The 16,188-nt window shown below is 44.9% G+C and overlaps 1 protein-coding gene across 1 annotated transcript; it reads left to right on the forward strand.

Annotated features, from left to right (window-relative positions):
- Positions 1-6,085: 6,085 nt before the first annotated feature.
- LOC146178592 (vitellogenic carboxypeptidase-like) lies at positions 6,086-15,693 on the forward strand. Its single transcript, XM_084580003.1, has 4 exons — positions 6,086-6,153; positions 8,187-8,391; positions 10,961-11,288; positions 14,846-15,693. Exons 1-4 carry the CDS (start codon positions 6,086-6,088, stop codon positions 15,691-15,693), a joined length of 1,449 nt encoding a protein of 482 aa, XP_084436129.1.
- Positions 15,694-16,188: the final 495 nt, after the last annotated feature.

Here is a 16,188-nt window from a genome sequence, read left to right on the forward strand (position 1 = left end):
GAATGGTTAGAATGTTACTTGCAAACGGGGGAAATTAGACTAATTCTGGCAAGCTTTTCGAGATGCAAATTTGGCCTAGAAAGCAAGTTTTAATTCAGAAGCTTGTTGAGATACGTCGAACACATAGCCTCGTTATTATCCATGCCAAATCACAAAGTCAAGATCCAAGGATTGATTGAAATACTTTATTAAAAGATGAGGGAAAGATGAGGGTCCTTAACGCAAAGAATAACGCTCGGTATACGTGCCTGCGCTGCGGTGCCAATAGCATCCACTCGTACCCGCTTCTTGTGGCAGCGCGTTATTTGGGAGGCTATCCAATTCTACTGGTTTTCTTACGGAGAAACGGCATCGACGCGGAAATTACGCGTCTTGTGTCACCAAAAACAAAACAAAACACATTTATATTGAAATGCACTTCTTTTCCTTAGTTAGCAAGCGCTGATCGCAGCTGTTTCACCTTTTTCGATAGATTGAGGCAATATTTCGAGCAATACACGTAAGTACAATTACGGACAACTTTTTTTTTTATGTAGACTACAACTTTGTTAACTTCAACTTAGTTAAATTTTTTTTTTGCCGACGAATACGTTACTTCCTAATGCGAAATTTGAGCGCAGCTCATCAGCTGTTTCACCTTTTTCGATAGATTGAGGCAAATATTTCGAGCAATACATGTATGAACAATTACGGAACACTTGTTTTTTTATTTTGCACAAATATTCCTTTAAGAAACACTCCACTAACAGTTCTTGACTGTCATGAAGGAAGGCGCCGCTAGCGAGTCAGGACAACATGGCTCTGTGTTTCGGCTTGGGTTGCACGCACCGTGATCCGCTGATAGCGATCCGGCGCTTCGGCAACCGGAGAACGCCGTCGCCCCCCACGCAGGGGGGGGGGGGTACACGCGCGGGGAACGGTGGTGGAAGGATCGTGCCCAGCAGCTGGAGAACACGCGCGGTCGCCGCCACGGACGAAGAGGGAGGGGGAGGAGTGCGCGCTGCCCCGGCTGCGGATCTGGTTACGAGGGACAACGCCGACGGCGACGACAACGCGAAAAGCAGGAATGGGCGCTAAAGAGCTGCGCTCTAAAAGCAAGTAGGAGCTTTCATGCCTCTTCTTACTGCCCAACTCAGTCTCCTAACACATACGTGCGTCTTCTGCTCGAATAGCTGTGCAAACGGCAGCGCTGTAGACTGGCCCTATTGAAAGTGTCGCTATCTCCCCGACCTCGAGTGATCTGGTTGGCGGAAACCAGAAGTGGTAACGATATCTGGTTCCGGCATTTGCACCAATCAGATGACTCGAGGTTGAGAAGATAGTGACGCTTTCGATAACGGCGCACACTCGGAATACGGACCGTGTGGTAGGTTGCATCGGCTGACAAAGTACCGATTAGTAACTTTATGTCGCCAAGAACAACTCCGGGTGTTATATTCGCCAAGTCGGCTCGTAAGGATATTGCGATGTGCAGGATGGACTCGCACTTCCTATTCAACTGCAAGTGCAGATACCTTAAGCCGCACTCTTAAATATTTTGCGCGTTTGGTATATTTATGCACTCACTGCGCAGAAGCGCTTTCTACGTTGCTTCTGTCGCGGGTACACACCCTGAAGGGAAATGGTGTCGCTTTCAAGCGCTCCAGAGGGCGGAATTCGAAGCGCAGTCCTATAAATGGACTTGCCTCCAGCCTGAAAAAGTGTTAAAAATGTTCAGAAATGACATATGCGTCAAAATTAGGGAGTTTGGCAAGTGCCATCATAACAAAATGTCCCTCCAGTAGCGGAGCTAGTCCTTACTGACGCGCCATGATAAATGAGTAAAACCAGGTTTGTTGTATTCTTTACTCCTGCTACCTTATAAGGTGCTCATCTATTTGGCAGGCGACGTGTAGTTCACACGCGGAGGGAGACGAAGGACGACGAACTTGTTGTAACAGACGGATTAACAACAGAACGTAAATAACTTATTTGCAAAAACCGCAGCTGCACGAGTGGCCATGCTAACTGAAACGTGAGCTCATAGCTGCCTTTTCACGACTTCTATAAGCCGGCGTATGCCTGATGCCACTACCCTGCTACCGAAGCTTTGTTGAAAATCCGCGGTCGCAGCTTGGCACGCTCTAAAATAACCACGAACGAACATTCCAGACGCAGAGAAGGGGTCTTGGGAGAGAGTACTAACACCTCACCTCCCTCCCGGCCCCATAAGAGAAAACTAGAATTCTCTGGAAGCCGTGGTCTGTACGTGCGGTCCTCTCAACAGCACGATGTGAGGAGAACGGGGTCCGTGGGGTGGCTGAGGATGCGCGGTGGCACGGCCGAGATTTCGTAACGGTCGCTCCTACTTCTGGATGCCTTTCAATGTTGTTCCACTCGCGCCGCTGTCTATGGAGGCCGCACCTTAAGAGCTGAAAAAGGAATACCGTGGCCTTACATCTTCCATCGGGAGTTAGGTAGCCCCAGTGGGTGGGTGACCGAGCTGCGAGCTTCGCGTCGGGCTACGAAATAGGTTCTCGCCGCGATGACTGAATGAGTGAGGCGCCTCAGCGCAATTAGGCGCGCGCATCGTATTTCAGGAAAACTTTATTTCCGTAAAAAAAAAAGAAAAACATTTGTCAGACGATCAATGGGCTTCTTTTCGTTGGCTTCGTCATGTGGCCGTCAGACCGTGTCTTTCGGTGACTTCCAAAGCCCAGCTCACCGCCCGCAGTCGTACCACAGGTTCGGAGCTGGCCACCGCAGCCTCCCATTGTAGTGAGTTAGATAATAGCCATTCGGCTTTGGGTTGGAGCTCAGAGCACATGTGTAGGATATGAGCTAAGTCGGCCTTTTTGGCATCGCAAAGCGTGCGGTTGGGGGTGTACAGCACTGGGTTAACAAGTGATAGTTAACCAGTGAAGCAATTACCTTTACCACAATCATTTCCTACCTTCATTGAGTGTATGTTACCTTTAGGCTGCGTTCACAGACGCCTTTCAGCAAGAATCTCCGCTTGCAATGAGTATATGTCACCTTTAGGCGGCGTTCAGACATACCTTTAAGCAAAAATCATCGTTTAACTCGCTGACAGCGTCGTCAGCTAGAGTGCTGCTGTGGCATTTGGTTTGGCAATAGGCTGCCCGGGGATGGAAAATACAGGAGGCTATGGTCGAATATACGCTAGCTAAAATAGCACTACGTTGTTAACGCGCTGATAGCAAAGGGGAAGAGAAATGAAAGCGTCTCCATATGTAAATCGTCGAGGTCGTCATAATAATACCGACATAGTAATATGAAGTATTCACATTATTATTGATACGTATTCATATTAATTGTCAGATCTTTGTCGGTCTTTCAACAGTTGTTAAGGAACTTCAGCCGAATGCATTGGCGGAATCCGAAGTTGGCGGTTGATCGTATGATAGCTAATATGTAGCATTCCCTGTATTTTTCGGTTAGACTTCATTGCTTAAAGGTCAGGCTTCAAGAAATGATAAGTGAATGCGATGACTAGGTAGGTTAGTAGTCACGCGAAATAAAATTTTCGCACCATTTAATGTGCTTTACCAAAGCAATGCGATATTGGTGTGTTCTCGATTCACTGCGCACGAATGGAAGTTCATGCAGGTGAAGGCATGCAAAACCAGCACGTGATCAATACTGCCCCATGCACCGTGTCACAACATCCAGACCCGACACATGGGAAATGCGAGCTCTTGCATTGTAACATTGCAAAGCCCTCTGGCACTATCGGCCTGCCTGGGCTACTATATGTCTGGACTTTAGGGCCTTGGCCATATAAACCGAGTGTTTATTGACACAGCTGTTTCTATGCTGGGCACATGCTGAAATCTCGCTCTTTCGCTACTGCCGATGATGGGGCGTCTGAAGGAACGGTTGCGCGTAGATGACGCCTCTGCTGATCTGATGATCGCAAAATAACATCTCCAAGTTATCCGATAAACTAAAAGCAATGAAAAAGTATCGTCGTCGGAATGCTAAGCTTTGGCCAATAAACGACAATACGACGTCAGAGTAGACATCCAATCGGTTTGCGGTTCTGTACTGGGATGACGGGAGTGACCAGAGCTTTACCATTCCGCCTCGAGAGCTCTTCCAGCTATAGGCAGCCGTCTAGCGATACAGAGGGCAAGGAACGCCGCCGACAACACCCAACAAAGCAGCACTCTGTGGCTGAACTACCGCAGGAAGATATGGCAACAGTGGATGGACCAAAATAAAATCTTTGGCAGAGGTCATCAAGCTCTGGCAACACAACATGAAGCGAAGTCTAAACTTCCTGCTTTTGTCGTCCCTCGCAATATTTCCCGTATTAGTCTCTTTCAAAAGATTTGTCGTAATAACGACCAACTGAAACCGAGCCTGATGACACACGCCGCCTGTGTGCCTATACACGTGCAGACCACCGCCACAAAGTTGTCATATCTCGCCAAAACACGATGATGTATGCATATTCATTCCTGCCGAGAACAGGCCATGACTGGAATCACCAGTCTGCTGACCTGGTCGCTATCACCGCAAGCCACCGTTTTCACCTTTAACTTACTAACATACTTATTTTTTTTTTTTATTGCTCGCATTTTCAGCTTTTTTTGTTATGTATACCCAGCATTCATTTTTAGATACATAATAGAAATGCGACTCACCTCTAGCTCAATGTCTTGTTCAATAAAATCTGCTTGGTGTTTTGCAACGAAGAAGTCTGCATGTTTTAAATAAGCGCAGCATTTTTTGTTACTGTCGTGCCTGCTGTTGGCCCTAATATTTTCCTACAACCTTAAATGTACTGTACCGCTTCTATGTCGCCCCTCTCCTCTATAATGCTTGTAATACAAGCTCTGACCCCGCTGTGGTGGCGCAGTGGTTACGGCACACTACTACTGTGCCCAAGGATGCGGGATCGAATACCGGCCTCGGCGGCCGCTTTTTCACGGAAGCGACAATCAAGGCGTCCATGTGCTGTGCAATGTCAGTGCATGTTAAAGAACTCCAGGGGGTCGAAATTTCCGCAGTCCTCTACTACGGCATCGCTCATGGCCTGAGTCGCTTCGGGACATAAACCCCACAAACCAACTAATACAAGCCTTTAGGGTAAAAATAAATAAATAAATAAATATCAAAAGCTGCTTGCTCAGCGTCGATGATCTGCGGAACCTACCGCAACCTCTTTCTACAGCGCAGCAACATCGACTTGCCCTCGCCTACCAGTATCACTTGTTTCCTCTCCCCCGTTTATCACAACGTCATAGGATAACCCTGTCACATCTCTACTCCGGGACGTCACAACTAGTTAGCAAACCTGACGTCCGTGGTACTTCAGCGGATTGACTAGTATCTGAAAATGGCAAGTACCGGTCGTCTTGACGTGCTACAGTGGAATTGCAGGGTCATTTCCAAAAAGGTGGGAGAGTTCAAGAGCCGACTACATGCTAACATGTTCTGGGGGAGAGCAATGTTGCTACAGGGAACAAGAGCCTTGCATCAGTTCCGGGGTTCAGTGGCTACATCTCCTTCCATGACAGGACATCGTGTGCGTACTGCTGATTCCTTGGGAAATGTGGAGATAAATACTGATACGCGATTTCCACATGTACGGATTTGAAACCTCGTGTGCATCATATCAAGAGAAAGGTGCAGTGACTGGGAAATTCAAAGGGGACCCGTTGTGGTTGTTTAATTTATCTTAGAGTCTCATCACATCAAAAGACATTGGCAATGGCTGTGAAATCTCAAAGGGTACTGTTGTGGTTTTCTTTTTACGTTTCATTATCCGGTGGCGCCATTCTGTATTAGTCTTGCCTGTTCATGAAGTTTCCATCGGGAATAATTTCTTGGTGTCCGATTTTAGTCAAAAGGCGGCTTAACCCCCCTCCACCCATTCGACTTGCCTGTTCATGAAGCTTCCACCGGGAATAACATTGGTGTCCGATTTTAGTCAAAAGGTGGCTTAACCCCCTTCCTCCCATTCGGATTAAGATTATCTCACTTTGGTCTCGCGGCAGGGGTGTACATCCCGTACACCCCTACCGCGAGGACCAAAGTGAGATAATCTCCCCGGATGCCCTATTCGTTCTGGTCAACCATGCTGGGACAACAACGTGGCCTGCGCGTCACAAACGCTGTGCTTCCCATGTCCCTGACAACGCGGAGGTGAGGCTCGGATACCCCCTATTTGCATATGGGGCCGCACTGCTGGTGGAGTGATTATCATTCTCTCTTTACCTGCCGCCATTCCTCACGTCTCCACTTTATACGCCATAAATGCTCTGTGATCCTCTGGGAGGGCTTTCGTTCTTCTCGATGGTCCCTCTTCGGATTCGTCATCACTCGTTGTTGAGCGCATATAAAGAGCTCTCAACAGTGCTACAACTCCCACATATATCCACCGCCCCTAGATCTTGGCCTGCCTAACTTCGGGTCAGGCGCGAGACCCTACTTATGCGCAAACACGTACACGACCGCATTATCTTACTGCTAGGCTCACAATATGAACGCAGACTTTCAGTACTCCAGTGGCACGCGTGGTGTAAACACTTTTCGTCTAAATCCTCGAATGCCTGAATCCGCTGAACACCATGTAATGAAACATGTTCACCGTTTTACAGACAGAGGAGTAACCACATGCATTCCAGTTAAGTTGTTTGTGAACGATTTCCCCAAAGAAGCAGAAGAAACAATTTTCACAAAGTACGATGCACTGGCTCCTTCTGGTACTAGTTTTAATATGACAGGTATGTCAGCACATGTAATAAACTGCCATTACCTGCCGGCAGAAAAGGAATTCCGATTACGTTGTGATGCATGAGTTGCTGACTGCGATAGTAGCCAAGCGGAAAGCAGCGCCCGGCCGGGACCAAATGAGGTTTACAAGGACCTGGGTAGCGCTGCACTCCCTCAACTGCTAGACATCATAAACAAAGCATGGCTGAGTGGTGTCATACCCTAAATCTGGAAATACGCTATCGTGATCCCTATCCCCAAACAAGGAAAGCCTGCGACGTCCTTTGCTATCTCCTTAACACGCGTGACTGGCAGAGAAAATGTCAGTACGAGACTTAAGTGGTGGCTTAAGCAGTATAATTGCTATCACCCCCCTGAAATTCGCTTTCGTTCATACAACCCCAGGTAATCGAAATTTCCGGAGTCCTCCACTACGGCGTCTCTCATAGCCTTAGTCGCTTTGGGACGTTAAACCCCACAAACCAAACCAAACAGCTACATGGGCCGGCTGGCTAGCTTGTCGTTAGTAGTTCTGTAATCTACCTACTGCCGCAAGGTTCGTACCGTATCAGTAATGGACGATGGAAAGGCACACGACAACATCCCTCATACTGCCATCCTGAACTCGATTGAAATGCTTCATCTCTCTTTGAGAGTTCGCAGTTTTGTCGAATCATTGCAACCGGCCTCAGTTTTTACGCGGTCCGATCATTTGCTTCGCGCTGCGGCGTGCCCATCCCCACTCCCCATGTATCAGTACGTTTTAGGGATGGTATTAAATATTGCTTTCATCTCGATCGCTTCTAACTCACATGGCTACCCTGAGATTAAGTTTTTGCAATGCGCTGTTGATGTCACGGCGTAGAGCTCTCACCAAGATCTGCTTGCTCAGAAGGCTGCCCTTCAATGAGACTTGAATATTACCTCTAATTGTACTCCATCCATTGACCTTCAACTTCCTTGAGCAAAACTGATGTGAGGAGTGAAAGGCACGGGCCGTGACCGAGTTGTCAAAATCTCTGGCAAGTGAAGCTGATTTTTTTCTCAAATTTGGTCAGGATTTAACACCAAAGCTTGCAAGCATGACGAATTTTTGTTCTGACCGAAGCTCTGTGCGACATGTATCGTATGGTGCCTGGTCTTCGCAATCATAAACGTTTTAATGAAGATGATGATAATGATGCGGGTTAATCAAATAGGTATCTGAGCAACAGGTATTGCCTCACCGTCTCGCACGTCGCGAAGCCACTAATTGTTGAATGCTACTAGCATGAGCTTTGTTTTCAGAATGTGGTCATGGTGCCACTTTTGTCATGTGACGTTTCCTTTAAAGACTTGCTGGAGGCTATAGCACTAAAGAACGAATATACAGCTATGTGAATAATAAATCAATGCGGGAAGTGTGAATATAGTAAGAAAAGAGGAAATGTTTGAATTTACGTGAATTTTATCCTCTCTTCCAGCACACCTTCTGAAGATCTGGTATTTAACTTGAGTGCATTTCAGCGTAACGAATCATCGGAATTGAAAGAATTCAGGAAAAAGAGCAGAGTGTGTCTGCCCGAGCCATGCGCCCACGTTGAAGCCTATTCTGGATTTCTTAACGTTGACAGTTGGTACAGCGGGGAGGAAAATTCGTACTTTTTCTTCTTCTACATTAAATCGAAGGCAAGCATTCCTTCTTTTACATTTGAACGCACCACCTGTGTTTAAAAAAATCGGCAGTATACGGTTCAGTCACCATCTCAGCAAAAATAGGCTCAATCATTTGTTGAAAACTTGACTCCGAAAATTCTGGTTACAAAGACTTTGTCAACGGTACGTCATGGTAATTTCCTGACTTTCTTTGGTGTTTAATGCACAAGTTACTCATTTGACGCAAAAACCTAGTACCCGCATGCCGGAAAAAATTGACAGGTTGTGTTCTACAGCTTTAATATTGATATATTAAAATGTTTTTGTGTAATATTAAAATGATTTTTTATTCATTTTATATTGTGCCCAATAGTGCGAAATATTGGTTTCCGGGCTGCTCAATATTTAGCCAAAGGAGAAAGAGCTACCACTTATTTTGAACAGACTTTACACTTGCATGCTGTTTCACTCTTTTGTTCCAATTGATAGTTACGATATTCAAGTTGGGACACATTTTTATATATAAGAACGTTTATTTGCATTGCTTTTGGCCAAAACGTGTAGTTCTACACCAGGTAGCTATGAACACCATGATATAGGATAACATAGCATAACATAGCATAGCGTAGCATAGATAGCTAAGCACAGCTTAGCATAGCATAGAAGAACTTTATTATCTCATATCATCAGGATCTCGGCCGTCCTTATCGGACGGTCGAGATCCTTTGGAACCTGGCGGCTCTGAATGCTTGTCTGATTGTGTTTTTTTATTTTTTTATTTGCTCTTCGAGGTTCTGGCTGCGTAGAAAAACCTCCCACGACTCCACTAAAATTTTGGATCGGGCCCATGGCCACATCATATGGGCTAGGCTGGCCCGTTCTCCACAGGCCATACATTTACCGCCGTTTAAGCCAAGAAGGAACCTACTGAATGTTACTGGGTTCGCAAAGTGCCCTCCTGCAACTGCCTCTATGCTGCTTTCTCTTTCTTGCTGAGCAATTCATATGCGGTTCTGGATATCCTCTTCTGCTGTAGTGCCAAGAATATGCTGGCCAATATATTTATTCTAGGCACTATACTTCTACTAAGCATGCGATATTTAAGGCGGCCATTGCGGCTGAACGGGTTGTCAGGAAGCTCCGTGCAAACTCCCATAGATGACGGCACCAGCTTTCCCTCTAGGTAAGAATAAGAAACCATATGTTCTCGATCTACAATCCCGTTCATGCACTTTGCTACTCGCTAAATTATTACTCTATCAATATTTGCATCTAAAATGTTATAAGGCATCTCACGCATACATAGCATGTAGACGTAAGCTGTCATATTATACTAAAGACTATACCTGACATAGACATATAAGCGCCGATTTGACCTAGCGGTCGTAACACCCGAGCGTAGTCTGTAGGTTGCATGCCTTAATCAGGACTGAAGGCTCTCGTTTTCAATTCCCAATTCAGCTTCCGATATGAAAGCTGCCGATTTCGTTGCTGGACAGTCGGATATTATTATACACAATCTCTATGCCTGCAATCCATGTGAAGTGTCAATTCACGTGCGGACACATGCAAGCAAGCACGAGCATACCTCTTTCATGTTTCTGACTTTAAAGCGAAACCTTTACGACACGCTTCTGTAGCTTGGTCGGCGTATGTTTCATACGACCTTGAAGGTGCCTAGCAGTGCGCGGCCTGCGCGCCGCCCGCTTTTTGCTCTTCGCACGTGTGGCGCGAGGAGCCAGCTGCTCTCACTTCTTCTTCACACACCTGGCAGACTTCATTCGTAGTGGTAAATATCCGCACAAATATACAAATTGGTTGGTTGGTTTGTGGGGTTTAACGTCCCAAAGCAACTCAGGCTATGAGAGACGCCGTAGTGGAGGACTCCGGAAATTTCGACCACCTGGGGTTCGTTCAGTGGGACAAGAGCATTAAGGCGCCCGCTAGACCCCAACACTCTGCTTCACTAAACTCAACGAGAGATGTGTGTTTCAGATGGCTATGACAGCTTTCGGGACGTCGACCGAATTTTGTGCTCGAGGTTGGCCAGTTCTAACTATGAGAGGGTGGTCCCTTCCGTCACCTTAGATTTGGCCACAGGTTACGACCACACCAAGGTGGAGAGCAACACCATTCAAGCCATAAACGGAAGCTTAAGAGCTGACCTTCAGGTCAGTTCTTAATCTTCAGGTCGGAAATGAGCCGCACTCCATCGGCGCTCTTTTCGCAAATTCGTAGCCTGCCCGTTGATGTTCACGCCACAAGAATGGGGCGTTTGTTGTGGCCTTGAACCTGGAATAGCCAGCTGCGTCTCGGGAAAATATGGCTTATTTATTTGCAGAATAAAACTAGTAATTTAGCATTAAGAGTTGTGGTTGTTCTGACCTGCTGTTTTGATAACGTTAACCACAGTATGCAATTCAGGTCTCCATCCCGTTCTTGCCGGTTCCATATTCACATGTTTTACAGAACTGTATGCTAAGAAATACTTCGCCAATAATTAGAAAGGGAAATAACGTGATTGAAGATACTTAAGCGATTAAAATTGAAAATTTACTGCCTAAATATCTAAAGAGTATTTTGCCTCTTGTGCTGTTCGCAGGGCGATTCAGAGAAAAGGCCCCTACTATTGTGGCTACAGGGTGGACCTGGGAAATCATCGCTTTTCGGAGAGTTTCTTGAGAACGGGCCACTGGGCATCGACGCTACTGGAACGCTTTACTATAGGAATCACACCCTTTTTAACGAAGCGGACATCATCTACCTAGACCAGCCTGTTGGTTCGGGATACAGTTTTTTCGTCAAGAAGCCATTCGGAGGAACACTTGAAGAAGCTTCGGAAAACATCGCCCGATTTTTGCTTCGCTTTCCCCTTATATACACGGAATGCAGAAGAAGAGATTTGTTTATCGGCGGGGAGTCTTACGGAGGTAATCCTTTTAACAACATACTTTTATGTACAAGTAGACTGAAGGAATATACTTCTTTAATTAAAATGAGCGTATGGGTGCAAAGAGTTTGCAAAGGACGAAATATTAGTAGTAGAACATCATTAGGGCTGAAGTTTGACTACTTGAGATGCAAGTTTGGGTGTTTCATCACTGGGTTTGAATGACAATAAACACTCCTCCCTCTGATAGGAGAGTTTATTGTCATTCGGACCCAGCGACGAAAAGTGCAAGCTTGGATCCTTTGTTTTCCTGCTACACTTTCACCTTTGCCTCTTCCGCCACTGCTTATCGCAATTTCCAGGCGCCAACGCAGTGCCGTTAGTGCTTGATCAATGAACGGGTATATGATAAGCAATGACAAGTTAATGGAATAATTGTAATCAGTTTACTATTTGATGAATTAAATAAATGAAAAATGAAAGAATTAAAGAAACGATGTTCAAAGGTGTCAAAATGTTTAAAATGATAATCCAATGCCTGATGATGGTAATTCAGAAACTTTAGAGTGTGTAAGGGATCAATTAATTGACTCAAATCATTGAAAAAATTTCTTTTCAAGGTATGAACCGCTCAGAAGAAAAATATAGTTTGCTGATGCTGAGTATCGGTGTGCAGAAAATAAAAATAAAACAGCAAAAAAGAAACGGAACCGAAAATGCGTGTGTGTGAAATTCTACCCCGTCATACCATTAACGGCGGATGTTAAAGGGCTCATTGAAAGATATTAACTAGAATGATGAAACGCGCACTAACAATAGGTATCCTATCATTCGTCACTGCGACGTAAAAATTTTAAACCTACATTTGTTAGCACTGAAAATATCGGCGACTGAAAATGATGCTCCTGGTCTTCACATCAACTCAACCCGCGCCGGTGCGCGGAAAAGGAAGTAAACAAGTCGCCACGACACCTCATCGCACGCCGTCACACATGCGTAATTCGGGAACGTCTAATGAGCGGGCGCATCCGAAGTAACATGAGATGTCTGCCAGGGGTACCGCGGGTATGTGTTGCCCAAATCTGCCGCGAGCGATCGTCAGGAGCACTTTTTAATATTTGCAAATTATGCGGCCTACGCAAATGTTTCAAATCTGAATTCAATACTCAGCTGCCAAATTTGACTCGAATATTCAAAAGGACCCCCTCTATGGATTTCTTGCATTAGAATATTACCACAAGTAGCATTTCAGGGGCCCTTCAGTTGAGTATCCCCTAAATATTCGCGCCTTCCTTTCCCCAAAAAACACCTTAAAAACAAATATTAAAAAATCGAGAATTGATATAGCGTTGTTAAAGGCGTTATCAAGTCTACTGTTAAGAAGAAGCTTGAAATCGCCTCTAATTCAAATACTCTTACTGTGTATGACCTTAGTAAACCTTGCAAAGTTATGCTTAGAAGTGCTTTAGCTTGTGTCGCTATGTTAAAACCATGCTTAACCCGAATCATTATGGTTTTGAGTTCGGCTATCATGTTTGTATTTATTCTACTTTCATAGACCTTTCATAGGCTTTCATATAGCCTTAGCGTTAGGGGTGGCCAACTAGTAGTCGTAGTGATATTGTCAATAGTAATATTAACAGTAGAATTAGCGGCAGTGCTACTGGTAGTATAAGACCTTACTCTGGGTTACAAATATAAAACGCTTAAGATGTACGCAAATGTCCTGTTGCGAGCAGGCGCTTTACCTTTCGCTCATCAGATCCATGCCAGTTAAAACAGCAGCTGACAGCGTGGAAAGGTTAGGCAAATAATTTGATTGGGTAGCAACTGGGCAGACAAGTAGAAAGCTGAAAAGCCTTGCATAAGCGGCAGTGACGTCGGGGCACGAAGGACCGCGAGCAGATAAAAGCGTGTCGTCGCAACCCGATTGTCTGGCATCGTCTTTCGATGGACGTCAGCGTCTCTCATAGAAAAACCAGGAGATTATTCCTGAGATCAGGATGGGGAACACATTAGTGCTGATTTATGTTGGCAATAAAGGAAAGGCTTAACCCACCCTGCATAGCCGTGGGTCAGGTGACCAACAGCACCTGGATGAGTTTCAAGGGCGAGATGATTAGCAGGTGACTTCCGGTAAGGCCCTTGTATCCAGGATCTTGCAAAAAGTGACAGGGCAAGGCTGAAGCTATATAATAAAACAATGAGATGGCATTGGTTTAGATTTAGTTGCTCTTGGTCAGACGACAGTCAGTGTAACTGTGTTTTAATCAGGAACAGGCGGGAGGCTATTAAAATGTTCAATGGCGTGAAGGATAGAGATGATACCAAGAGAAAGAATATCGACGGCGTGGTTCCTTAGGAGTGAGTGGCGGGTTAGATAGAATATTTAGGAAAATAAAGGTAGTGGATTCGCGAGGAGCTACGTAGGAGGCGCCCGTACATGAAACATCTTGTAAATTGAAGGAAGGACTCTGATCAGAGAAAGCAGCATGTCAGGAAGTACACTGTGAGAGGTATATGTGCCATGACATCGTCCCGGAATTGAGGAAGGGAAGCCTTGAGCTGGAGGTTACTAGGTAACAGTCGAGCTATTAAAATAGCAGTTAGAACGTTTCCACAAATACATGCGACGGATGTCCGTGTGAGAGCTAAGATGTGTAGGAGTCCTTTTGAGAGCAGAGGATGAGGCCGGTTTGAGAATGGCATCAGTCAGTTTCTCTTAGGAGATGAACGAGTTGGAGCAAAGCCCAGAAAGGAGTGCATGCCATATGATATGGGCAGTGATCAGTTTCATTCTGAGAACTGAAGATAAATATAGGAAATAATCGTATAGATTTACACCCAAGGCCATCGATCGATGCTTACTACGGGGTAGAAATGGTGCCTCGGCTGCAAGAAATGTGAATGCCTGGCATTGCTGGAAGCAGTTTTCTTCCTAAGTTTGGAAAGCCGGTGTGTTGAGTATGAGATTTGATGCTGCTTTGCTAAAGAGTGTAGTAGGGGCTGCCAAGAAGTGTCTGCGGGAAAGCCCTCAGGGTGTGGCGAGCATCAAAATCACTGCTGATAATTTGAGTTGTGTGAGAGTCAAAGGTGGGAAGAACGTTCCCCAGGAAAAATGTGGCGGGTGCGGTTGAAGTATGAGGGCCTAAAATCAGTGTGAGCTAAACTAGTGAAAGCTTGACAGCATTTAAGAAATAAGCAAATGTGCAGGTGTAAAATTGAAAGTTCGTAGATAGCGTAAACAGTAGAGAGTGGTATAAGTTGAGCAGAGAGAGACCGTTTATAAAGGGCCGTGTTTTCTGAAGAAATAAAGTGAGTAAAACTGGAGTACTGAGAAGCTTTCTGTGTATTGAAGTGCGACACGCCGTAAGCTTCGCACAGTTTCATTTAACGCTAAGGATGGTCTCTATATTAAGCTGTTAAGCAAACAGCATGCATTTTTTTCCCAGTCATTACAAAATGAAAGACCATATCATTGCACATTTAGCGTGCAGTTTATCATTCTTGCAACTGGGGATCATAGCAGACTTTGTCTATTGCTACTGAGGCATTATTTTCTTTTCACATGTGTACTTATTATGTTTTGCTTTTCAGCGAGGTTTGCCATAGGTGCTGCAAACAAAATATTGAAACATAAGCCACACCGCTCACCGCTAGTCCTGAGGGGAGTGATGTTGGGTGTTGGATTCTTGTTTCCATTACTGGATATTATCGACTCCACAGAATATCTCTATTACACCGGACTGCTGGATGAAGACGGCAGGGAGAAGTTTATTCAACGTTTTTGCGATATACGACTGCTGGTTGACAAAGTGAACTACACCGCTGCTGCGCTCTTGCTCAGCCAGACAGTCCTCAACCTACGCACCCCAGGGCGTCAGAGCCTATTTGAAATGTTGACTGGATTTCAGCACCACGGAAGCATTATAACACCCGAGAGGAAACAGGAAGCGCTAGCATATTATATGTACGCAAACAGTACGGAGTTTAAGAGAATAATTCACGTGAGCCCTTCGAGGACCCTTGATGGTACTAGGAAGAAGGTGGCATTGGCCTTAGCTATAGGAGATTTCTTCGTTGACCACAAGGAGATATTGGAGACTGTTCTTAATAACAGACATGTATTGATGTATACTGCGCAGCTGGACGACGTTTTTCCGGCCATCAATATCGAAAAAGAGTTGAAAAAGGTGAAATGGCGTGGCTCTGATCTCTTTAACAAAGCAAAGCGCGAACTCTGGTACCAGAAAAACAACTCTTCCCTTGGACTGTTCGGTTACAGGAAAAAAGCAGGAAGTTTGTTGTTTGCCAATGTGCTCTTCGGTGGACACTATATTTTCATGGATCGTTCTTATGCGGTCAGCGAATTGTACCGTCGATTTCTTAACTTTCAAAGGGCTCCCCCTCCAACGAGCACAGTCAGTGAATCCGAATGCAAATAAATACATTTTGCTCAATTTGAATTTCAATGTGTGCGGCATGGTGTTGGAGTCGGGCGCACATAGTCACTAACCAATTTTTGTATTATCATTTGTTTACACTGAATTTAGTACAATAACGTGGCGAAGCGGTGTTCTTTCGCTGAAGAAAACTGCGCTTAACATATGTGTGTGTGTATGTATGTATGTATGTATGTATGTATGTATGTATGTATGTATGTATGTATGTATGTATGTATGTATGTATGTATGTATGTATGTATGTATGTATGTATGTATGTATGTATGTATGTATGTATGTATGTATGTATGTATGTATGTATGTATGTATGTATGTATGTATGTATGTATGTATGTATGTATGTATGTATGTATGTATGTATGTATGTATGTATGTATGTATGTATGTATGTATGTATGTACGTACGTACGTACGTACGTACGTACGTACGTACGTACGTACGTATGTATGTATGTATGTATGTATGTATGTATGTA

The sequence above is a fragment of the Amblyomma maculatum genome, chromosome 9 (genome assembly GCF_055883805.1).
Source record: "Amblyomma maculatum isolate TAMU_Amacu chromosome 9, ASM5588380v1, whole genome shotgun sequence".
Taxonomy (NCBI): Eukaryota; Metazoa; Arthropoda; class Arachnida; order Ixodida; family Ixodidae; genus Amblyomma; species Amblyomma maculatum.